The 25,163-nt window shown below is 31.6% G+C and overlaps 2 protein-coding genes across 3 annotated transcripts in view; one reads left to right on the forward strand and one right to left on the reverse strand.

Moving 5' to 3' along the window:
* LOC116776042 (ATP-binding cassette sub-family D member 1) overlaps nt 1–5,520 on the reverse strand; it is a 42,376-nt gene extending 36,856 nt beyond the window's left edge. Inside the window, exon 1 of the mRNA XM_061524280.1 lies at nt 5,155–5,520. The gene's annotated coding sequence lies outside the window, so the exon portion shown is untranslated. The remainder of the gene's footprint in view (nt 1–5,154) is intronic.
* An 812-nt stretch (nt 5,521–6,332) lies between these two features.
* On the forward strand, nt 6,333–22,697 carry LOC116775837 (guanine nucleotide-binding protein G(I)/G(S)/G(T) subunit beta-1). 2 transcript variants are annotated; one of them, XR_009753092.1, is made up of 9 exons: nt 6,333–6,563; nt 14,720–14,840; nt 15,964–16,109; nt 18,254–18,424; nt 18,496–18,618; nt 18,969–19,170; nt 19,457–19,673; nt 20,231–20,802; nt 20,898–22,697. XR_009753092.1 is itself a non-coding variant. In XM_061524184.1 (8 exons), exons 2-8 carry the CDS (start codon nt 14,784–14,786, stop codon nt 20,335–20,337), a joined length of 1,023 nt encoding a protein of 340 aa, XP_061380168.1. In that variant the 5' UTR covers nt 6,333–6,563; nt 14,720–14,783; the 3' UTR covers nt 20,338–22,697. The 2 variants fall into 2 exon arrangements, 1 of the variants encoding a protein (XP_061380168.1); XM_061524184.1 differs by having other exon boundaries at nt 20,231–22,697.
* The last annotated feature ends 2,466 nt before the right edge of the window (nt 22,698–25,163 follow it).

Raw genomic sequence — 25,163 nt, forward strand, 5'->3', positions numbered from 1 at the left:
TTTAACTTTCAGTTTGATATGTTCATTCTTTCCGACAAATTACTAGGTATATAAACAATGGGAAAAAATAGTCCATAAATAAAAAACTACTTTAGTACAACCCAAACTATTCATTTATAAACGGATAAACAAAAATATTATCATGATTATATAATTCTCGTTTTCTTTAACTGTCACACGAAATTCTTATTCAAAAATCATTAATATTCATGTAAAATTATGAAACCTCCATGATGTGTGTTACACAACACATTATTGAGAGCCTGTAGTATAAAAACAAACGCCATCAAAGTGCCGTAGTTAAGGTAGGTACGTAACGAACGAAGGCCACGTCATCGAAATTATAAATGACACAGGTTTTGGTTATTGGCTATACCTTTTCTAAATCAAATAGGCCTTAATTGTCTGTTAAAGCTATTTTTCTGTAAAATTCATAAAAAAATCCTAATAATTTATATATATCGATGTCTGTATTTATGAATGATTTTTGTAAATTTTAACGAAAAAAAAAAAAACTTTTTCATTCGACGTAACATATAGACTACAATTCGTCTCTACCCGTGTATCAATGCGGGTACACGACGAAACCAATTATGAGTCACGAGATGCAGGCGATAGATGTCGCTGCCGGTCAGTTATCAAATCTACATTTTAAATGTACATCCTGATGAACACGCAGACGAAGTCACGGTACAAAGCTATCACATACGTATGTGTATATATATACATACTGCAGGTCTATTTGAAGTGCTATATATAATTTGTTAGTATTGTGTAATTTTTTTGAACGCACTACGATTATTATTAATGATGTTACGTAAGATTTAAAATTTTACTATTGATTAAATGATGTCTTTATATTGTGGCAAGTTAATAAAAGACACGTGGAAAATATGTCACACTTTTAATATTTATTTTATTTCTTACGTTATGCTGCAGAAGAAAAATAAAAAATATTCATTAATCGTTCAGTGAACAGATTTTTCATGGCAAAACCTGTGATGAATTCATGCTTTTTATCATACGTTTTTATGATCAGACGGTCAAGATACAGATATTTTAACAAGTTGTCCTTGAGAGTGCAATTTATACCTCAGCGCTCCTTTACCATAACAACCAGCAAAAACTTCATTATTTTTAAATAAAATATACAAGATTACCAACTTTATTCTAATATTAATATATTAATTATGTGCATATAGTACGCGTAAATCCTTTGTCTGTTTGTCCGTAGCTTCCAAAGCTGAACCTAAATTAATAAAATGTTATGTGTCCTAGGTATAGTGAACGGGATAAGCGTTCGTATTTTGTGAATATCTCTGACATTCCAAAATAATCATAGTATATATTTACTTATTTAATGCTTTAACTTTTAGTCACGATCAGCGCCATACTATTTTATATAAACATAAAATATTAAATCGGAGACATAGTTTGTGTTTTAATATGAATAGAAAATATGTCAGAAAATAATAATATAGTATGATTTAAAGAACACTACAAAATATAAGGCGATCAGATATAAAGTTATGAATATTTATTAAACATATTCGAATGACTCGGTTTGTTTGTTCCGCATGAACTACTTCACCCATTATCATCAAGGACAATATAAGACACTCGAAATTAAGAGTTGAATCCGAGGGCAGAGTATAGTGTATAATATGTTTTGCTATCGTATAGGCCCTAAGGCTACTTACTACTTACTACCACTTGACAGGATAGCCAGCTTTAGTCAGTTAAAAAAAGTAATAGCAATTTATTCCACAACTATAATAATTTAATAACTTTTTTGTGGCCGTTTACGTTTTTTGTCCGTCACAAAAAAAATACATCGTAAAGAAATTTATACTACCTAAGTATATATGTAAAGAACCAAACAGAAACTCAGAGTTTAAATATTAAATAAATAATACAATAAAATATCGATACATTTATTACGAAAAAATGAGTATTTAGATTCATAAAAAACTGTCCACAAAAAAGTACTTACAAGAATTTTTAAGGTATGTTTACGCTGTGACATATATTGCGACACTAATGTAAGACATTAATATAAGTAGTGTTCACACTTGTTAGGATTTTTTGTATCTGAGAAGTGTCCTATCGTTAGTGTACGTGTACGTGTAAATATTAACACTACCAGTTAGTGTTGCCAGTCAACATGGATACAGCCTACACAATTTATTTTAACTATTGGTACACTAAAATCTCTTCAAAATAAATCTCTTAACGTAAACTTCATTGATATGAACTTGTTTTGAATATTTATAGACAAAGTAACTATAATAATAATCAAAAATTTTTTTACCTTTTTAATTTTTAAATATTTCAAAAACAACTTATACAAAAATTATATCTCTTGGTGATAGTTAGACGTAAAAATCTTTACACTCAAAAGCGGTAAAGTGTCTGAAAGTGGCAAACTTGTTCAAAAACTTTTAACATACACTAAACACTCGGACGAAACGTGATCACACAGCGGCCGATGTTAAGGTTAGACACTTGTTAGTGTCGCAATAAATTTCGCAATTAGAGACACTCGTGTCCACAAAGTGACACTCAATGTGTACCGCTTTAAGTGTCGTAGTGTAACCGCACCATTAAACTCACGACCGCCTTATTTTTTATATTACACGTGTTTTAAATCACGTGCTTCGGCTTATTAGTGAAAAAAAAACTATTCCGTTCACACGCACTGACGGATATAAATAAAATAATAATAACATTGTAGTTGAAATTTTATGTATAACGTGTTGATATATTGATGAATGTGAATTTTTACAGCTATTATTTATCTATTAAACAATAATTTTAAATTAATTCTTTATACAAACTTACAGTCTATCTAGAATCTAGATATAAATGCTCTATTATACAGTTTTGTACAAAATACAGGAGAAAAATTTTCCACCGAATTGATACCCCATCTCAATGATTTGAGAATACATAAAAATAGATTATTTACTTTAACACAAACCTAACAACATGCGAAGGTTACGTTAGTTTGTTTGTCGTTATCCATCGGAGAACTACTAAAAGAAAATCGAAAACCATATAAATCTCTAAATCATTATATAATATTTCGTATAGTCTTGAAAAAATACAACAACGATTTTATTATATCATATTTATGTATAATAAAATTTTGAATATTTCAAAGGGTTTAACTCATCTTAATTCGTATCGAATTAGATGTTGATATATTTACGTATTTATATTAAAATTACTTTAAATATAACTAATTTATACAAATATGTGTGAAAGACAAAATTATAAAAACAAAAAACAGAAGCGTCGCCAATTCTATATAAAAACTGGAACAGATAAAAAATCCGCACAAAATGTCAGCGAGGCTGAACGAAAGCTATCAAATGCAATCCACGCGACCTTCACAAGTCCCTTCACTCAAAACTGTATTTCAACACTAACCCTAAATACCTAGCAATTTAGATACACAGATAAGGGCAACGACTCTAACGTTTTAAGAAGAATATTATATATATTTTTTCCTACTTTCGATTTAACTACTGAATATTAAATACGTCAAATAAAATGTCACTGTCAAATATCGTTAAACATAATGGCGCCAAAAATAAAAGTATCAGTCACCATAAGAAAAAAAAACATAAATCTTGTTTACCTTTTTGTATCATAAAACAAATGTGATACATAGATTCACTATTGCTTATTTTGGACAAATTTTATACTATCTACTATCATTCAATGTTTAATGATTTTTAAATGACTTAATACAAAATATAGACTATTCAACTTCTTAGCACATAATAGGTATATTCTTGGATTATATGTGACCTTAAAGGACATGGTACTCCCTTAAAATATTAATAAAGGTATGTCTAAAATGAATTATTACAATTTTACATTAGAATAAAGTTTAAATATATCCTGACATACTCCAACATCAATGTCTTCTTCTGATACTAATTACATAGTATTAAGTCAATTACTAACAGACTACGATTAGTTATTCATTATTATAAGTTCACGGACATCCTGCTTTTTAAAATGCTTAGTAATATTGTATCTAAATTAATACTATGTTATTTTCTTATAAAAAATATGGGAAATACTTCCATATACTACACTATTTTCTTAACCAAGTAACCGAATAAAAACATAATAACATTATTAAGGCACTACTCTTGTTAATTTATGTAGTTTGAAAATTCATTTTTTCTATTTATTTCATATTACAGATGATAATTTGATCCTCATTATGATTCAACAACTATGAACTAGTTTATCCTATGAGATTTAAGCCACCCTTTTTCATATATACATATTTATATATATGTATACATACATCATTTATCTCAATATAAAATAACAAACATTAAACAAAAAAACACAAAGTTATCACAACCGTTAACAAGTGACTAATGGTGATGCACAAAGAAATTTCTTTGTCAAAGTAAAATGACTCATGCCATCAGTATACAAGGTTGAATTTAAACTAAACAGATAACATTGGATACAATCTTTATAGAAAACCATTTTAATGTATAGCAGATTGTACGTCTTGTTGATCAGTATATAATAGAAATTTGTCTATAAATATAAGAAAATAATATTAATTAATTTCAATTTAAACAAAAAGCGTATAATTTTCTGGAAATAACAAACAAATTATTCATACTCATTTATTTCAATAAAATGAAATTAAAATAATTTTATTTTTAAAACAGTTTTTAAATAGATAATTTAATAAAAACAATCCAAATGTTTTTAATCCAAAAGTTTAGCATTATTTAACATATTATAATGTCAAATCAATTATATTAAAACCTGCCAATATTTACATACATACTAATAGAAGTTTTTTTTTTTTTTCAAAATAAATTATCGAAATGTTATTATTAAAATATGTAAAGTGAATTAATTTATCTTCTTTGAGATATAGAATATTAAAAACGGTACAAAAATTCATTAAACCTCAAATTTAAAAAAATTACGTAAAAAATTCGCTTCCTACTGTATTTGAAAAAAAATACAAAACTGAAATAAATTAAAACGCAGTATTACAGATTTTATGAGGAAAATATAATTTGATTCTTATAACAACATAATATGCGACCTCGGAAAAAATATTCTAACAGAATAAAAATAGTTAGTAATTGTGTTTGTACTCACCGCAATGAAAGTTCCACTAATATCAAAAACAATATATAAAATTATAATAGTTCCGCGAAGAATAACAGCTGGTAAAACCTACAATTATAGGATTGCGAGTGTCAATTCTTTCTAAATATAAACACTTTATTTATTTAGCACAATAGTAATTTTTTATTTTCTTATATCCACGAAAAACCTATTGTTGTTACAAACAAAAAACTTAATGCGCAAAAATCACAGCCTCACTTTGACAATAACAAAGACAACTAAAAAGTTAATACTCGGCTGCCGACAGATTAACTTTATGTTGAATGCCGACTTGCATAATTCATTAGAGCACGTTTACACAATAAACATTTTGCTTAAAAAAAAACTTATTTTACCGACCGAATGGTAGTGCATGTTGCTGATTATTTGCACAAATTTAAACGTGTCCACCAATCACAGGATAGAAGTAAAATTGATTTTCTTAATACGCCAATCATAATTCGTTACGAAAAATTGCCATGACTAAAAAATAATAAGGCAGAGCAGCCAAATAATATATGATCATTAAAATAATAAAAAATAAATAGTAAAAGCGTTTATTTTATAAGCAATATAAAAAATAAAAAACAAAATATTATCGACCTCGGGGTTTTATTTTTTTGGAAGGATAAGATTGAAACACTGAAAACGATTGACTATGAACCATTTATAAGAAATTATGTTACTCATTTATGGATTTTCATAAAAATATTATTTTATTTTTGAATCAAACACAAACATTTTTTTAAACAATAAATAATAGTATTTTTTTATTATTATTTTACGTGTCACTATATCGTATATTCACTGTTTAATATTAAGAACCGAAGTAAATCATACGTCTTTATTTATATTTTTACATAATATGATATCATGACAAAATAGAATTATTATTAATTCCTGTTCAAAATACACAATAAAAAATATTTAAAATATCCGCCTTTTACACCTCACGCCCAGTTTGACGTCACGGTTCCACGGGGTTCTCGTGGTAACTTCACCGCACCCAAAATTATTTCATCCAAAAAGGTACAAGTAAGTTCGGTGAGGATAATGAAGAGCCTTAATTCAACGGGTTATGGTTCATTTTTACATAGCAGAATAGTTCAGTTCCTTATTTTGCCTGTAGAGAGCGCGGTACCGGCGCACAACTAACCAATAGCTATCAGGGAACTTTGACGCAATTTGCAAATGGCCGTGAAAAGGATTGAGCTCGAGGGTGTATGAAATACTAAATGGTGGACGAGTCCGTGATAAAAACTTGTGAATAAATACTAGTTCAGTGTAGTGTTGTTAGAAAGATACAAGATGTGCCAAAAGGATAGGATCCAGTCTTAATAGTGGTGTAGAAAGCGCCTGAAAACCGCTGGAGGATAAATCGAAGAGATTTGCTTATTGGGGTAAAGTCCTTGTTTTATTCAATTCGATCATATTCTATTTCAGAGTCACTCTATATAACATGTATCGCATACAGCTTTCATTTTCTCGCTAAAAATAGTACGAAGCGATATGCAGCAATATATGAAATGGTTGCCGGCCCAATGCGTGATACACCCATGTCTGAATTTATTGTTAGTAGGTTGAATCAATTGATTTAATCGATACGACGAGTGTAGGATCGTTTAGTTTTTATTCAGCGGAAGGATGCCATGAATTTGCCGGATATAGAAAGCAGCTTTATGTGTCTTTATAAATATGTAATAGGAAGGCACGGCCCTGTTGGGACATCGATTTCGTGCGTATTCTTATCAATGTATAATATCCCCCATGTTTTGGGCGTTATTTGTCACTATTCGTTTCTTTTATCCCATTATATTAGCTAAATACAGCAATTCGGCTGCGAATGTGCCTTTTATCAATTTATTAGGTGACTGTTATTTTCGCTTTCTTCAATGGGGAAATTCCTTTTTTTTTTGTATTAATTACTAATAGGGTGATACTTTTCATTCAAGATCATTTTTATGATATGTATATAATATATACGAGTATAAATTGTTTATAGTTCAAAATTATAAATTAATAAAACGAAAGAGATGAATATGTAATTGATGGGAGTATTTCGTTAAAATTAAGAAGTTTTATCTTAGAAATATTAATACCCTTTTTCCTAACATTATATGTGAATAACCATCTGTCGTGTTAGTATCTTTGAAAAAAAAATACATTTGTCTTTAGTTACAGATCTAATTTTTGAAGTCTTGAATACCAATAAAGTTTTTTAATGAATATAAGTACATAATTAGTTAAAAATCATGTAGATTTATTCAATAAAAGACATTAAGTAATTATTATGGGTTCATTGACTTGCTAAAGAAATCTCTGCCACATTCAGAAAATGTTATAAAAAAATTAAAATTTGTCTTAATATTTGTAGCAATCACATTAGGGATTTTGAGATTAATTCGTAAACAAAAGATATAATTATATTGAAAACTAAATATAAAGAATAACTGGTTACAATTCCCATTAGCTAAGGATTCAGTCATTCAAAGTTGTGATTTAAAAGTCCAGCATACATATAAATTTGACAATCATGAGCGGAATTGAAGGAAAAACATTTCTTAGTAAAGCAAAAATTCTATGGTACTCATATCCCTTCGCTGTATAAAGATATGATATATTTTATGTGAATTAAGTTCTATGTTATCGTTATTACACATTCACCTGTTTGAAAACATCATTTTGTATGACAGTTAAAATTTCTTGTAACTCTAATCACATATCCTGTGTTAAATAAGTTTCGTAACCTTACAGAGACAGCTTGATTCCAGTCGTGATACTCGATAAATGGTTCCCAAGCATCTAAAATTTATATCCTAATAAAACACTATTAAATGGTCAGTGGGAAAAACCATGTACTAATAATTTTACCTAGATATATATTTTTTCCATATTCATATACATTATTACAATAAAACTAAAAAGAAAACATTTTTGAGTTGCTACACCTATAATATAACATTAAAATAAGGAAAAAAAAAGATTAGATACTTGATTTAAGTTATTTTCATAATATCAATGTGAAAATATATCTATAGCATATCTATAAATATAAACAAATATATATATGATTAATTTAATATTTACACTCACTTAACGATTACAACAACTTGAGAGTCAAGTATGTGAATAAATTAAAAGCTAATGTTTAATCATTAAAGATGTGGTGATGGTATCTACGGTACAAAGAAATGTATCAGAATGTAATTATTTGCCGTTACTTGATGAACAGAGATGTTTACTGCGGATTTATTGTTTAAGAACATCAGAAGATTGATTTGAATTAGTTATTGAGATAATTTCACCTAAAAGCTTTAACATAATACATGAGAGATAATTCATGTACATAGAAACTCTTAAAATCTTAAATGATCTGCTTCAACTGCTTATTACTGCTGATCTTCTCTGCACATAATCACGGTTGCTGCAAAGTAACCGGGAGTAGTTAGTGAAAATAATAAAAAAAACATGTATTAAATCTGATAAATGATGGAAGTCTTAGATCTCAATATTACTATTCACTTTTTACTTCAGCAGCAAATAGTGTCTAAGTCATTTACTCTCCATATATTGACATAAGTCATCTTTGAATGCTGTTAATACAAAATTTTTTATCACACAAGTATTTCAAGTACTTGGTGCACCTTAATGGACACATTTTGTTGTTATATGTGTCTGTCTAACTTGTTGCTTTAAAATATTAAACTCATATTTTTTTAACTAGCTCTTAATATATATATATATATTTATATTATGACACTAAAAATTTAAGTTATTTTGCTTATGTTTAGTAGAACAATTTTCAACATTCCAATATATTTGCCTAATATTAATTTTCTTATAATGTATGTATGATGGTTGGAATTTTTTTTAATCAATTAGTACTCTTCATTAATTTAACATAACAAATGTTAGAAAATTAGCAAATGTCTACTTTGTAAGTACTAAATAGTTACCAGTAACAGTATACTGTCAATTTAATATCTGTGTATATATAACCAATTATATTTTTTAACAAACCTACTTCTAACTAATATTATAAAATTAAGAGCTTGTTGGGATGTATCGTAATTCTATATCAGTCACACAAAAACATGATCAAAAATTTGTTACATTTAATGGTCCTTAAAAATCTTTATTTAGATAATTTTTAATTGCATCTCGTCAGTGTTACATGCATACTAAATCAAGTACACTTAAAGTTTTTAATCTCAAAACTCTAAGGATGAATTGAGTAAGAGCTGTTTGTACACACCTTAAATGTGTACCAAATATTATATGATGATAATCTTTGCCCTTTTAAGTGTTAGAAAGTACACATTTAAATATCCTTACAAGGTAAAAGATTTTTAACAGGAAAATACGTCTAAATTATTTACAATGTTTTTATTTTGGTATTATGATGATTGAAGTCCTATAATTGAATGCTGTAATTGTATGTATATGGTGGGGCAAAAATAGTCTAGTTTTATATATATATATATATATAGATTTTAATGTCACACTATTTACTGTGTGAGAACATTAAGTATTACTATTTTAGAAATTGTTAAAGTATGGGCTCATTCTCTTGATATTATTTTTTTTTCAAAATTTCAAATTCAAAACGATTATATCATGATGGTTTAAAGTATTCATTGTCTTAAACCAACTGCTAAGTAAATATTAATTTTAACCGCTTGGAGAGTTGGGTTGATATTCAAGTCTAATGTGTTTTGTTTTTCTTCATTTTTAACTATACCTTGACTATAATTAAAGCAAGGTCTTCATCTCTCTTCAGCCAATATTTATTAAAAGCCAATAAATTCAATACCACTTGTTTTTTGTGACGCCGATCCAAATTTTAAGGGTACTTCTACAATTAACGGTAGAGTTCACTGTTATGCTAAGAGTTTAAAGTCTGGAAGTTAACAAAATGATATTGATCAAAGTCCTGGAGATACTTTCAAAAGTGATTCTCCTGCAACTTAGCTTTATACCTTACGTACATAATTAATAGTATAGATTTTAAACTAAACAGAAATGTATGTACGTCTTTTAGATATTGTTATAAGAACTGTATACAGGATATATATTTAACAAGAGGAATTTTGTATGTGATGATGCAGACTGAATTTATAAACATTTTTGATGAAGTCATAACATCAGAGCCTTTGAATGGGACTGGTGAATGCATCATGACACATAATTAGTTTAAGGTTTTAATGGAATTAATTTTATTTGTCCTATCATCGAATTTATTATAAATAACGCTGAAATTCTTTAATAAACTAAGCATAACGTAATTTGATAATACATATTTGTATGAACAGAATTGTTTTCTTGTAAGACATCTATCTGAATGTTAAGTTTTTCATATGAGTGTGATAATTAGGCGTGCTTTTTATATTACTTCAATATATATAGCCTTCATTTAAACTTAGTTAAATATTTTTTTAAATGTTCAAATTATTTATGTGCAAATTGTTTCATTCGTTTCTAGATACTTCTACGGATCTTTATGTTAAAAAGACGATTTTTATCTAGGAATGACTTTAAATTTTATTTCGTTAAAAAAGGATCCGTTTTAATGAAATTTTCTCAAGAGAAACGGCGAGATATTGAGTGAGTTATATGAAAATCGTCAGAGCATTTGTTAATTAATAATATATATGTTGTATATGTACTGGTCGCCTCGACATGTTTGCGCATGCCTCATCCGAGATACGTCCTTCCATACTAACTTTTTACAAAATCGATTCAATCGTCTGGTCAATTCATTAACGTGGCAGTTATCAAACTAATTGAAACTAGCAAATCAACTATCACAATTAATCGAAACATTAAATCAATATAATCTAATGTTACGTAAACGATTCTGTTATATGCCGAATCGATTTATTTCATTCGAGAATATATTTATTCTTTTTGTATTCCCGTTGGTCCCTGAGACATATGAATTGTAAATTGATTTTAATATTCAATATAAGACATGCCGCTACCCACCACGACGGTTATGGAGTGATTCACATAGGAAAAACCCATTGCTTCAGGCGTTTAAACAGAATTAAAACTCCAGTTCATACAACAACTGACTATTTTCTTTTGATCGTTTAAGGAAAATTGTCGTATTACTGATATAAAGTTACACAGACTTACCTGTGTGCTGTATCTGTATACAATTTACATTTTTCGTTAGGGAATGTTCTGGAATGTAGTTCCTTCGACTTATATATGTGTGTAGAGGTAATTCATTTCCTTTGTGAGGGACTTGAAAAATACTTTCGGTATTTGGAAAGAAATCAATAGTTGAAGGAAGTTGTTGTTGAAGGATTTTACAACTAGATATTCAATAATTCGTCATATATATCTTATTTTCGTATACATATTGCAAGGTTAAGAACTTTATTGAATGTTTTGTATTTTCATTTATGGAAATCGTTATATTGACATATTTTTTTTTTGCTTTTGTTATAATGATTTTATATTGTAAATGTGAAAGTAACACTTGCCTTTTCACGGCTGACCCGATTTTAATGAAATTTCGTATGAACGGTGCATAGGACGTCCAAGTAGGGCGTAGTCACATTTTTGGCTCGACTATTGATATCAACGATTATTGAATAAACGAAGCCGCGGTTAAACGTTATAGCTTAGAATATAAAATCTTTGTTATTAATTTTACTTTAGAATATAAAAGCAAACAGGGTTTTTTAGTTTATTCTAATTTTCTACTGATATTATAAATGCTTAAATTAAGGAGTATGAATGAACGTTTGTAGCGATTAACGCAAAACCCACTGAATAGATTTTCATAAATATATGAAGTTAGTACAAAAGAATAAGATATTGATTATAATTTAAAGCGCAATACTGTGTAGTGTCCGCAGGTTGAATGTATGACAGCTGTAGATGTCGCTGCCAGTAGCTTGTGATATGGATTGTTGTGTTTAACACATTACGAACTACTCTCAGAGCCCAATTCCGATGGTCATACGCACGAAGTCGCAGACATAAATTAATTAATAATAATGATTGCTGATTGCTACCCTAATTACCCCTGCGGACTAACCCCTCTCGGTCTGCCTTTCCCCATCAATACACCAACTACGATCAATGGGTATTATAAATTGAAATGGAACAGCGACGCTATAATTTTTTTTTTTTTATTTTGATTTTATTTTGTTAGTTATTTTCTCTTTTAGATGATGTCATATAAGTTTATTTAATTTGTGAATTATTTAATTCAATAATATATTTTTATTATCGCGAGCGTTAACCGAAAGTGATTCACATCGTGATTGATTTCCATTGTGTATATATATATATATATATATATATATATATATATATATATATATATATATATATATAAGATTAAGTGTGATAAAAAAAAATCTAAACTTGGTCTTTTTTCTCTCTTTCAATGCATGGTTTCTGTGTTGAACAAACACCTGTATAATATATATATATATATAGGATGTATTTTCTTATATTCGAATCTAATATATTGTATTTCTAAGAAAAAAAAATAGAATAAAATCATTAACATATTCATAAAGCCTCCTCAATGTCGTCGTCTTTGAGAAGCGTAGAAAATGTTTAGAATTTGTGAACTATTGTTATTATACGAGCAAATGCTTAGCTGTTATGTGAATTAACTTTGAAAAGATTTTAAGATATATGTATATGTACATATATATATATATATCTTAGAATCTTCTCAAAGAATATATATTTATATATATTTATCGTGGGTATCTGTTCCTTAAAACGATAACTTACTTTGTATTCGTGAACTTTGACCTCTTTTATTATGATTTAGTCTTCATTAACATTACTTATAATGTGGCAGCTCCGTATAAGGAGACTCCAGAAAAAGCTACTCCTCATTTAAACAATTATAATTCATCCTCGTATTCCACTACCTGCTTCTACATGTTTATTAATAAATATTATAGGTTGGGCGTTTATCATACAAGAGGAAGTTTTCTGTCCTGTTTGAACTTTAAAAAATAAAAATTTAAAACTGTTTTTTGGTTACTCAAAATATATTAAAAACCGTGTTTTAGTTCAAAGCACGTGATGTAGTTATTATATACTGTATATGTATGTATGTCACAATAATAAGAAAAACTTAATCATGACGAATAACTGTATATATTTTTTTAAGGTTTTAAATTATATATTTGACTCGGTCAACACAAATTAAACGATTGTCATATTGCCAGGAATTAAAACATATTGTACCTAAGAGAACGATTGCTTAAACTCCGTGTCGATAGTAAAGACATGGCTAAAATTTTATAGGAAATCTATTTTTACCTCGCCTACTTATACGAATCAAAGATCTCGTATAAATAGATGCAGAGCGAGCGTCTTTTTACCTTAAACTATTTGGTTAACGAAAATTTTCGTTTTTATAATCATCTCCAATTGATTTCCGTATTAACTTTATCTGAAAAAAATAATTAAAATATGTATATCACGAGAAATAACTGATATCCAATGATTATAATATAACTTATATATAATATATGCCTTATGTACTGAGGAATATAGTATATATTGTAACGCCGTACTATTGCTACTAATGTATTAAGTTGTTTTTTTTTTTATATAAATTATATCCAATATATGTTTGTTATTTTATATGATTAGATTCTTGATCGCGGAACCGAATGCTATACAGTCTTTTTTGCGTATACACACATGAAAACCATTCTAATCGTAATATGAAATGTGTGTATCGGGGCTTAGTACTTTACACTTAATAATCTGTACGTGGACCGATTACTTGGAACGGTGAAGTAAAAATTCTTTCGCAAATATAGTTCGCTGTCTTTAGTATATATACGTTATGTATAATTTAATATCGTATCTGTATTGTGCTGGTTATGGGCTCACAATAACGTTGCCCGCTATGGGGACGAGCATGGAGTGTCGGAATAGGGTCTGACATCACGATTCACGACAGCCCTTAAAAAGAATAATGATAGCAAAATACATTTTTTTAAGTTTTAAATGAAGAAATATATCGTCAATATAAAAACTGCGTTAGAATAATTTAAATTATACCTACTGTTTAAAAATTATGTTCTTTTTAATTTAGTAGTCAAAGTTTTACTCATAGTTACCTACGATTAACCAACACTTAACGAATCCAATACAAAAATTACCCGAAAATATATATTCAACGTATGATGTGCTATGTAATAAGTTTAGAGTATAATTTATAAGTTCACCTACCTAATTATCGATACAACTAAATAGTCATGACAAGTTATCGAGGAAATCGGTATCGATACTTTCCAATGACATGAGTGTACGCTTCGTTGCACTGCAAGCCGGCTTTCAACCAGGTTTTTTAACTCGACCTGTTCGTGTACGGAATAAGAAAGAATCAATGTTTACATTTCGTTTATCTCTCTTGATGCTACGTATTTTATTTTATTCAAGATTTTGTTCACCAATATTCCATACACGAAGACAAGTTATGCTGTATATTTTATAGTAATATTAAATTCTATGTATGTCTAGAGAACTAATATGGTTATATGTCCTGTTGTATCTTCAGGTCGGAAGGTGTGCGGCGCGCGCAGGTCTAGCAAGTTTTGAAGTTTGGACTCGAGTGCTGCATCATGAATGAGTTGGACAGTCTGCGCCAGGAGGCGGAAACCTTGAAGAATGCCATCCGGGTAGGTTCAATGACCTCGTCTGTTCCACCATACTCGATAATCTAAGAGACTAGGTTTGGGAATCGTTATATTCCCATCAGTTAGCACATTTAACTATGCAGGCTGTTTAGTGTAAGATTTTTGTGCTGTCATTTTATGACATAAGTGATAGAAATGTCAACGAGAATATATATTTTTTTTTAATATAAATGCATGTTTTTAATGATGTAGTGTATTCATAGTAATGACCAGTCGGAGACACGGATAAGAAGTTAAGGAAAATTATAGTAAATTAGTCAAGAATTGTTTATATAAGACATTAATTTATAATTATATCAAAGTATGTCATATAATGGACAAAGTTGGATTGTTTTTTTCCTTATTGCGTTTTTTTTTTCGTTTCTATCTATTTGAAAGTTTCTTATGTAGGAAAAATGATTAATAATTAAAAATGTATGTGTGTATTCTTCTATGGGTATTAATATTAATATTTTTTTTTATATTGTTATTATGAACTAAGGACGTAAATTATTATGCGATTTGACATTGTCAACTGTCAAAACCGTAACGACATTTTACAATCAGAAATGACATGTCACTGGATTTACAAAGACCAATAATTACCGTTATCACAATTTTTTATATTTTTTTGAAAGGTTCTATTTTTTTTTATATTGAAGAATTTTTAATTTCGGAATTGAAGCAATGGCAATGTTTTTTTGTTTTTTTTTTTTATATATATATTTGAGTTCATTTTTAAAACTTTAACAAACGATACCAGTCAAAAATGTAAAGACTTGCAACACTAACACATGTGGTGTTGCAAGTCTTTTAATTTTTAATAATTGCTTTCAATATTTAAAAAAAAAAAATTGTTTCCATCTCTATGCAGTCCATTAACTAGTTTTTTTTAGATAAGTAAAAACAAAACCAGTTTCCAAACAAGTGTATTTATTTTAATATAATTAGTAAGACGGACGATGTCAGGGAAGGGAACCTGGTTATTATAGGAGTCTCTAAGTTATATGAATCGAGAAATAATATGAATTTGAGGCTTTAATCACATCGGCATTTGATAATGGTTAACGAAACGTCGGGAGTATGTAGTTTTAAAATATTATCATGTTTTATTTGTTATGTTAAGGATGCCCGCAAGGCGGCGTGCGACACGTCGCTGGCGCAGGCCACCGCTAACCTGGATCCCATAGGACGGATCCAGATGAGGACTCGGAGGACTCTCAGGGGTCACCTCGCCAAGATCTACGCCATGCACTGGGGCAGCGACTCGAGGTGGGTATCGTTATATACAAACACACACAGTTTAAACTTTTCACATGACAAATATTTAAACGCTCTGGACGTGTTTCATAAACATACATAACAGTACGCACTCCGCAGTAGAATGAACTCGGGAACATATCTGAAAACAAATTCTCTCAAAGCATTCTCAATACATCCTACTGAATTATAACAAGAGATTACGTCTCTTCTAAATCTCAGAGTCGCGATTTTTTTAAATCCTATGTCTTAATGATAACTGTCGGTTGTAAAATCATTATATTATATATAAGATCATTCAAACGGTGGTGACCTTGGCGTTGATTAGAATCTCGTACGAGACCTCGTCCACGTACGCAAGCACGTAACGTATATACAAAAACATATCATTAGTTCCCACATATAGAAGCTTTCTCGATAAAAGAAATTATATATACCTAATGACGCAAATGTGTATCGATAGTATCGATAGTCATTCTCAAATAGTGATGCGCCATGTAAATCTGATTCGTTTATTTGATTGTTAGATTTCCGAGAGATTTGTATTTTATTTTGAACTATCTCACGGTTTTTCTACGAACGGATCGTTCGAAATAAATATTTCTTTAAGTCGTTCAGGGCTGGCGGTTCGATGCTTATTTAATAAAGCGTGATATACATGTGCATGCATATGCTTAGATCCGTGCAGATAGTATCAGTGAAGCCAACAAAACATAATCTACTTTCTCCTTGGTTGAGGTTGTTTGTTGTTTTTTACTGGACGCATTTTGATGAAACTTTTTAGTAACATAATTTAGACATCAGAATGACGTGTGTTAGCAGAGTTTATGCCGGAGTTGACATGACTTATTCATAAAATACACATTATTCAATCGTGTATGTACTATCGAAGACAACGCGGACGAAGTCGCGGACGATCACTAGTCGACTGTATAACATACAATATACAAATAATAACGTTTCATAGCAAATATTATTTAGTTTTAAAAAAATCTGCGAGGTGTCAACCCTGTGATAAGTACGCAATCAGTTGTTCAATGTAGGATAATAAGTCTGAACGGTTACCCCAAGTTTAAACCTTTATATTGCATACGGTACGGAATGCTTCGTATGTAGTCCGGTAATTCAGATTTGTATTAAATATATAAAGAGTTTATATATTTTGGAATTATTAAAACGCTTTTATATATAATTAATACTTATAAGAGGAACATGACTTTATTTTGTCTCATTAGGATAAAGTTCATTGTTCCACGTGTATGATTTATTTAAGAGAATTTTTAATATTCATATAGTATTTATAAGTTAATTTTTTTTTAAGACAATAAATGATGATGATTATTATTTTTTTACGATGGTGTTCTTTATGGAAAAAACCCGCTACAGTTTAACAATAATAAAAAAAAAACAATGTTGAAAGACCTTTGGCCTACATTACAACAGGCTAATTTGAATTAAGAATATAAAAAACAAAGATTGCGGTCTCTATAAAATACGAGATACATCCGAACTGTCGATAGTCGACTTTAATTAATTTATTATCTCAAGTTATTCTATGTTTGACATTTAGTGACATTGACGTGTGATATACAAGTGTGTGTGTGTGTGTGTGTGTGTATCTAGTCGTGGTAGTGTGGGCGATGTTTATTTTATATAATTTAATTTATTTCTAATACATTTTATATGTAAAGATATCTTCTAAAAACTTCCTCTCAGTATAAACTTTGACTGTACTAAATGTTTGTCTTTTCTAGCAATTATGCACTTATTAGTATTAACAATATTATAACAGATTTTCCATTATATATCTTCATTCAACACACTAAGGTCACAAAATTAGCAACTTAAATTCGTTGTTAGTCCAAATATATATTTAAAATAAACACTATTAAAATAAGAGGACCTTATACTTAAAAGCAATGTAAGCTTTATAGTGAATATACACAGAAGACTGGCAGGTTAGATGATTAAATTGATATCGTCCACACACGGAAATAAACACAATAAACATATGTAGGAGAAACTCACAAATTTTTAGTCATACAAAATAAAAAGTCCTAATATTATACCTTCCAAGGAATAATTACTAATAACTACATTTTTAATAAACGTAATAAGTTTTGTATGTAATGATGTGTGTCCGTCTGTCCCTCCAGGAACCTAGTGTCAGCCAGCCAGGACGGTAAATTGATCGTATGGGACAGTCACACCACCAACAAGGTCCACGCCATACCACTGAGGTCCTCGTGGGTCATGACCTGCGCCTACGCACCATCGGGATCCTACGTCGCCTGCGGGGGTCTAGACAACATATGCTCCATCTACAGGTATACATAAGTTAATCTATGTAGATATATATATGAGTGTGATTTGTTTGTATATAACGAGTGTGTTCCAGCCTGAAGACCCGCGAGGGCAACGTGCGCGTGTCCCGCGAGCTGCCAGGACACTCGGGCTACCTGTCGTGCTGCCGCTTCCTGGATGATAACCAGATACTCACCAGCTCCGGGGATATGACCTGGTGAGACACAGCACATACACATACACCTACAGACATCTAGTTAGTCAGACATTACAAAAATATTTCTCTCCGTACATTTATAAAAGTAATAGAGTTATTCTATAGTGAAGTTCTCAAACAGTGCCAGTTATAGAGATATAGATATTTTGGGGAAATAGTATGTAATTATGAATAATGCAGGCTTGGAACAAAAAGCTATATACGTAGTATATAAAATGTGAAAAGAGTTGGCCATAGATAAAGTAAGTTAAGCGCTATCTGACTTTAATAATCACTTCAATAAGGTGATGTTCATTATTATGTTGTGTGTGTGTTATTGATTCCAAAAGTATGTGACGTGTGTTGTTCAGCGCCCTGTGGGACATAGAGACGGGGCAGCAGTGCGGCCAGTTCACGGGACACACGGGTGACGTCATGTCGCTGTCCCTGGCTCCCGACCAGCGCACCTTCGTGTCGGGGGCCTGCGACGCCTCCGCCAAACTCTGGGACATACGCGACTGCCAGTGCAAGCAGACCTTCCCGGGGCACGAGAGCGACATCAACGCTGTCACTGTGAGTCACCCCACTACGCGATAGAAACATAATACCACAGGAGATGTCATGCCACCAGTATTGTAACCGGAAAAGTCTGGATTATTTATGGATGTCCGTCGCTCTTTCATGCCAAAACTAGTAAACTAATGTTAATGTAGCTCAGACATCGGAATAACACACAGGCTTAGACTTATTACTTGGAATTCCGTGAAGTTCTCGCCCGAACAGGACTTAACAGGTTACAGATGTCGCTAGAAAACTTCATATTATCTTTATAATTAAATGTGTGGTGGTTACGTTCCAGTTCTTCCCGTCCGGGTTCGCGTTCGCCACCGGCTCGGACGACGCCACCTGCCGCATGTTCGACATCCGGGCGGACCAGGAGCTGGCCATGTACTCGCACGACAACATCATCTGCGGCATCACCAGCGTCGCCTTCTCCAAGTCCGGCCGCCTGCTGCTGGCTGGCTACGACGACTTCAACTGCAACGTCTGGGACTCCATGAAGAGCGAGCGCGCCGGTCAGTGACCCCGTCAGCAATAATAAACATATGAGACCGCGAGACTTTAGCGACTAGTCATTTTCATGATCATTTTATTTTCGGATTACTACGCGTTTTTTTATTATCTTTAACTACACGCTCCCGACGTCTCGTTACTTTGCAGCCACCGTGATCACGGGCAGACGAGATGTGAAAGAAAATTGCGTGTAGTAATCGGAAAATATTAGTTTCATTCAAATAATGTTTGAATTGATCATATGTAATGGTTAAGTATATATGAGCTGGCTTCCAAGAAACGTTGATTTAACATTAAAAATTATTAATTTTGAAAGTTCGTAAAACCCAACAGATGTCACCACTATCCATGAACAAAGGGCAAATATATAGAATGATAGATTTAAGTCTATTCTAGTCCAGGCGCCGTAGCTTAGTTGTAAAAGTTACCAGAAGGCGATATTCCTAAAGTAACAGCTTCGAACCCGGCTCGTGTTAATAATTTTAATTTAATGTTCTCTATCTGAATGTTTGTTTCTGTATGAATATGACAATGTATGTATGTGGCGTGTGTCGCGCAGGTATTCTGGCCGGTCACGACAACCGCGTGTCCTGCCTGGGCGTGACGGAGAACGGCATGGCCGTGGCGACCGGCTCGTGGGACTCGTTCCTGCGCATATGGAACTAAACGGCCGGCGACCGCCCCGTGTGCGCCGGCCCTCACCCCGACCATCCACAGAACACGTTCACGTATCGCTCAAATAAAGCACGGCGCACACCGAGCGTCTCCACCGCACAAACATGGCGCCATTCTTTTTATTACTTTATTTATATTATATACATTTGTTTGTAACCGGAGGCGTATGCTTTTCTATGCGTTTGTTTTAGCCGTTCTCGTGCCCGGCGCGGAGTGCAGGCGGCGCCGCGATCCGTGATCCGCTCGGCCGATCCGCATTTGAACTGAACCACGTTCATTGCTTATTTATTGTATACATAGGTTTCTAAAGCATTTAAATCAATAAGTATATATAGTTAGGTGTGAGAGATGTGTGCACTCTTGTTTACGATATATTTATATGTGTAATGTATAATAGCGTAGTCTGCGGGGCTTCGGCGTCCGGCGAATGCTGGCCACTTACGTTTCTTACTCTCGGTAAGTCCGATCGAGGCGACCGCGTCTGTCGCATGCGATCGCCTGTACGTGCACTCGGCTCTGTCTGAACTAATACTAAACTTATATCTTTTCAGATATGAACGCATCGCACAAACATGTGACAGTTCATTAATTATCCTGTTAACTAAAGAACCAAATATTATTATTATTATAATCAATATGTAACTTATGGGACGGTGATTATGTTCGCTGTGTCACTAAACCTGGGCTAACGTTAATGCGGGATCCCTGTCGTCTCCGAACTCGAGTTCACTGGCAAGTAGTGTTTCAGGGTTGCCACGTGCTCTACTCATGGAATTTTAAATAGATATAAGGCGTAGGACGATTTATACTTCGACGTTTACAATACATATACTGGTAATTGAATATTTGTCTCGTATATATATATCTATATATATATTGTATCCTTCCTACTGCTAAGTGTTTATTGATGTAAACTGTTGTTTGATACAGGTGATTGAGATTCAAATAAAAGTTACGATTTCCATTCAAGACTAAGTTATTTCACCGTACACTGTAATTATAAATCCATGTTGTACCCCATCGGCTTGCACGTTCACGACACGTCACACGGAAATAGTACTTACTCCTCACTTAACGATGTTTTTTATTCTTCTCCACGTGCGAGCATCGGATATCAATGTCGGAGGCGGAGTCCGCGCCTCAGTCTCGACTCCGCGTTAGTGTAAGCTAGGTATAGGAGTGTAATCGTTAGCGGTGTAACTTCAACATCTGTTGCTGTTTAAACAACATTTTCGTTGGTCAGTCTCGATGCAACCTGTCACAGTATTCGTTCCGATTAGGCACAGATGTATGTAGGGTTTTTTGGCTTCTTCATAGTCGATGGTCGTCGCGCTGCTGTTATTTTAATTTATATGATATAGCCCTTTGTCTAGATAGGTTAGGTGCGGGGAAAATTCACGTCTAGGAACAAAGAGATGCATGCTTCGTATCGCCTGTGTCCGCATTTCCGACGGTTTTATTATATGTTTTTGTGACATTACTAAAGACAAAGGTTTAAAATTAAGGCATATCAGACGGTCACAACAAAAGTTTTGTATGTAACTATTAACCCCCCCCAAATTAAATTTTCATTTTCCCTTTACTATCACCATTGAGCAAATAGATTTACATTACGCATGAATATATTTGTCTTGTAAGGATGTTTCGCATTATGGATGTTGTTTTATCTGTCCAATTCGAAGAAGTGTCAGAAATGGCGGGAAAATTTTTATCACGCACAAAGGCTACATACAACGCATAAAGCCATGACGTTGGACAGATAAAAATAAATAGTTCTGGTCTGCTAGGATTACGTCTAGGTTATAAGACTTTTTTAAAAATAAAATTGTTTTCTACTGTAATGGCTTCTTTTCAGATCGATGTATGATAAACTTACGATATAGCTATAATATATATGATATTTAATGGATAGATTTATGGCTCTGTTTCCGTTTATATTTTGTATTTAGACCAATTTTTCTCACTTTTACATCACGGTATTGCATTGGACTGCCATAATTTAACAGTAAAGTATGAATTATATAAGAAAAAATATGGGGGAAGTATGTCTACAGGATTGTTAGAACGGAGGCGAATGGTTATTTATCTTAAGTAGAGGGTTAGCGAGGATGTGTACCATGAGATGTCGGCGAGCGATTTCGAACTCTACGACCCCCGAAAAGCGAAACAGATTCCTTTGACATTTATTGTACAAGAAATTGTATAAGTTAAATATTATTTGCTAGTCCACGTCTTGATATGTTTAAAAAAATATTATTCATAGCGGTGTAATACTAATTATAATGTATTGTGTAAAAATATGTTTTTTTTTAGTTATTATTATCAATAAATTAAAAAATTGTTTATTTTAATGTGTCGTTTATTTAATGATTCACCACAACGTGTTAGAGAAATTACGAATAAAATTGATTACATATTGCAAATGGTGTGTATGATTTAATTGTTTTGTCGTTTTTAGTTTGAACCACATTCCCGTTGTTTAGAAATGATTCGACAGTATGGTGAATCAAGTTACAAGATAAAAGCCAAATCAGGAAAACGACACCCAGCTGACGAACGTAGTACATATACCTAAGTATATGACTGAGTATTTTTCATGACTAACAAGTTTTGGCAACCAATCCTTAAATTCTACCTCAAATGTCTCTACATCGCTAACTATTTATTTATATTTGTAAATTAAGTTGTAATACCCGTTTGTACTATACAAGTTTTCAGTATTTAAACATAAAAGCGTAGAATGTGATCGTTAAAGCCCAATGTCATGTCAAACTATCGTATATTTTCTGACACAACAGCGATAAAAACAGCAATGCATACTCATTCTAGAACATCCAAACTCCTTTGTTAATTTGTTATATATAAAAAAGATAACGCCCTATAACCATTTAAAGAAAACAAAGATGCAATGAACCGCGGCCGGTTAGTAATGTAAGTTTGATAAAGGTATTCATTGTTTTGATCACTTTGAGTGACGTCTACATGAATCACGCTCGACACAAGCTTAACGTCCGTTAAGACGCCTCCACCTCACGTACGATTATATAAATTGGCGCGTAATGATTCGAATAAACATTAAATTGCAGTATACGAATCAAGGTTTCCGAAATGAACATAAAATGCATATTTTATCGACTTGCGAAAATCAGCTCATAAAATATAGGTTAAAGATTACTTATGTACGTAATTATTGTAAAGCGTTAATTTATTCTAAGGCCAACGAATTTTAACTCCTTAAAACTGTTTTAAGTCGTTAAAATATAAAGAAGTGGAACAGACTGGACATGTCAATGTTGAGTCGTTTGTTGAACGAGAAATTGTTGTTTGTCCCAGAAAGTAAAAACAATACAGGATTGTAAACCGAGTCGCAACCTTGCATCTAATTGTACGTGAAAAAGTTGACAGTGAAAGTTGTGATTCATTGCAGTCCTCTTTAAACAATTGAAGTAAACCTGACGAAAGTCATACCACTTGTTGTAAAAGATTCTACTATGGGATACATCGTTAGGTACAAAACATAGAGTTACCATACGTTAGAGCTCCAAATATCTAAACCAAATACACGTCATTGATAAATTAGGTTTATTATCAGTTAATGAGTCCGCTAAATGATTTAATTTGCACAAACGTAACTATTGATAAGTAACTACGTTGAACGGCTACCACTTACCATACGGACTGGCTTTAAAATTGTAACATTAAGATTATTCAATTCTATGTGGTAGACCATACACTTTTATGTAAAAGAAAATAATATATAATTAATATACATACAGTCTTTTAATTACAAAAGTAATAAAATATAAAAAAATTGCTAGCCTCATGTTCTAGGCCATATTTGTAACAGATAGTATAAGTTTTGAATTTTACAAGATTTTTTAAACTGCAAGGTATCAGTAGAAATTTGATTTCCAGTTAAATATATCTAGTTATACTAATCGTGAAAAACTTGGTTAACTTTACATAGAATATCGCTGCTTTAGGTTGATTTAATATAAAATTCCAGCTATTCTCGCCAAGAGCTCAAGAAAAGGATTAGTCAGTTATACCATTCACACATTTAAAATTAAAAAAAAAAAAATGGAATTCTCTCCGCAAAATTGTCATAAATTTTTTCATGTTACTGTCCGCAACTGTTTTACTTGACGTATGCGTGGTGCAATTAATGTTACTTACAAAATACACTAAAATATATTTCATAACTTGAGTAAATCTTGTAAGTGTTCGTTATAATGCCTTTAACGCTCTTGTAGGCAGCTCGTGGGCGTTTTGGCTTGCAAGCCGTTAATTATGATGAATCCAGAAACTTTTTATCTCTTATAACATTTTCGGGTTTCGCAAGTGACGTGAGTGACGTAATCCTTTAGTTTTGTTTGTTTTGAAGCGATCGAGGAAACTTGTATGTGGACCAACAATATTTTTAAACATCCGATACATGTGATTCCGATTATTTTTTTCTGTTCAGATATTGTTGAATTTTTCACCGATATTGTAAATATGATTTTGAACCGATTGCGAAACGACGCCGCGCTACAGAAATAGAACCTGGCACACACACTAGCCAACTAGTGCCGCCATTTTGATGTATGGAAATGAGAATCATTATAAATTCTTTTATTAATTGTGCCATCACGAAAAAGTACGCAGTCAACGAAATACAAGACATCTTTCTGTACGCAAGGTTATCTCTAATTTTAATAGTCACGATTATTTGTATTTTCACAACTGTTGTATTAAACTTTTTTGTCAGTCATATTCAGATAAACTTGAAAACTAACCCGGAAGGTCCTATATTATTTTCAGCGCTGTTTATTTCA

The sequence above is a fragment of the Danaus plexippus genome, chromosome 24, assembly GCF_018135715.1.
Source record: "Danaus plexippus chromosome 24, MEX_DaPlex, whole genome shotgun sequence".
In the NCBI taxonomy this organism is placed as follows: Eukaryota; Metazoa; Arthropoda; class Insecta; order Lepidoptera; family Nymphalidae; genus Danaus; species Danaus plexippus.

Coding starts and splice junctions, on each gene's coding strand:
- LOC116775837 (XM_061524184.1), top strand. CDS start 14,784: ATGAATGAGTTGGACAGTCTGCGCCAGGAGGCGGAAACCTTGAAGAAT. Junction 14,841..15,963: donor CCTTGAAGAATGCCATCCGG/GTAGGTTCAATG, acceptor TGTTATGTTAAG/GATGCCCGCAAGGCGGCGTG. Junction 18,425..18,495: donor AACATATGCTCCATCTACAG/GTATACATAAGT, acceptor AGTGTGTTCCAG/CCTGAAGACCCGCGAGGGCA.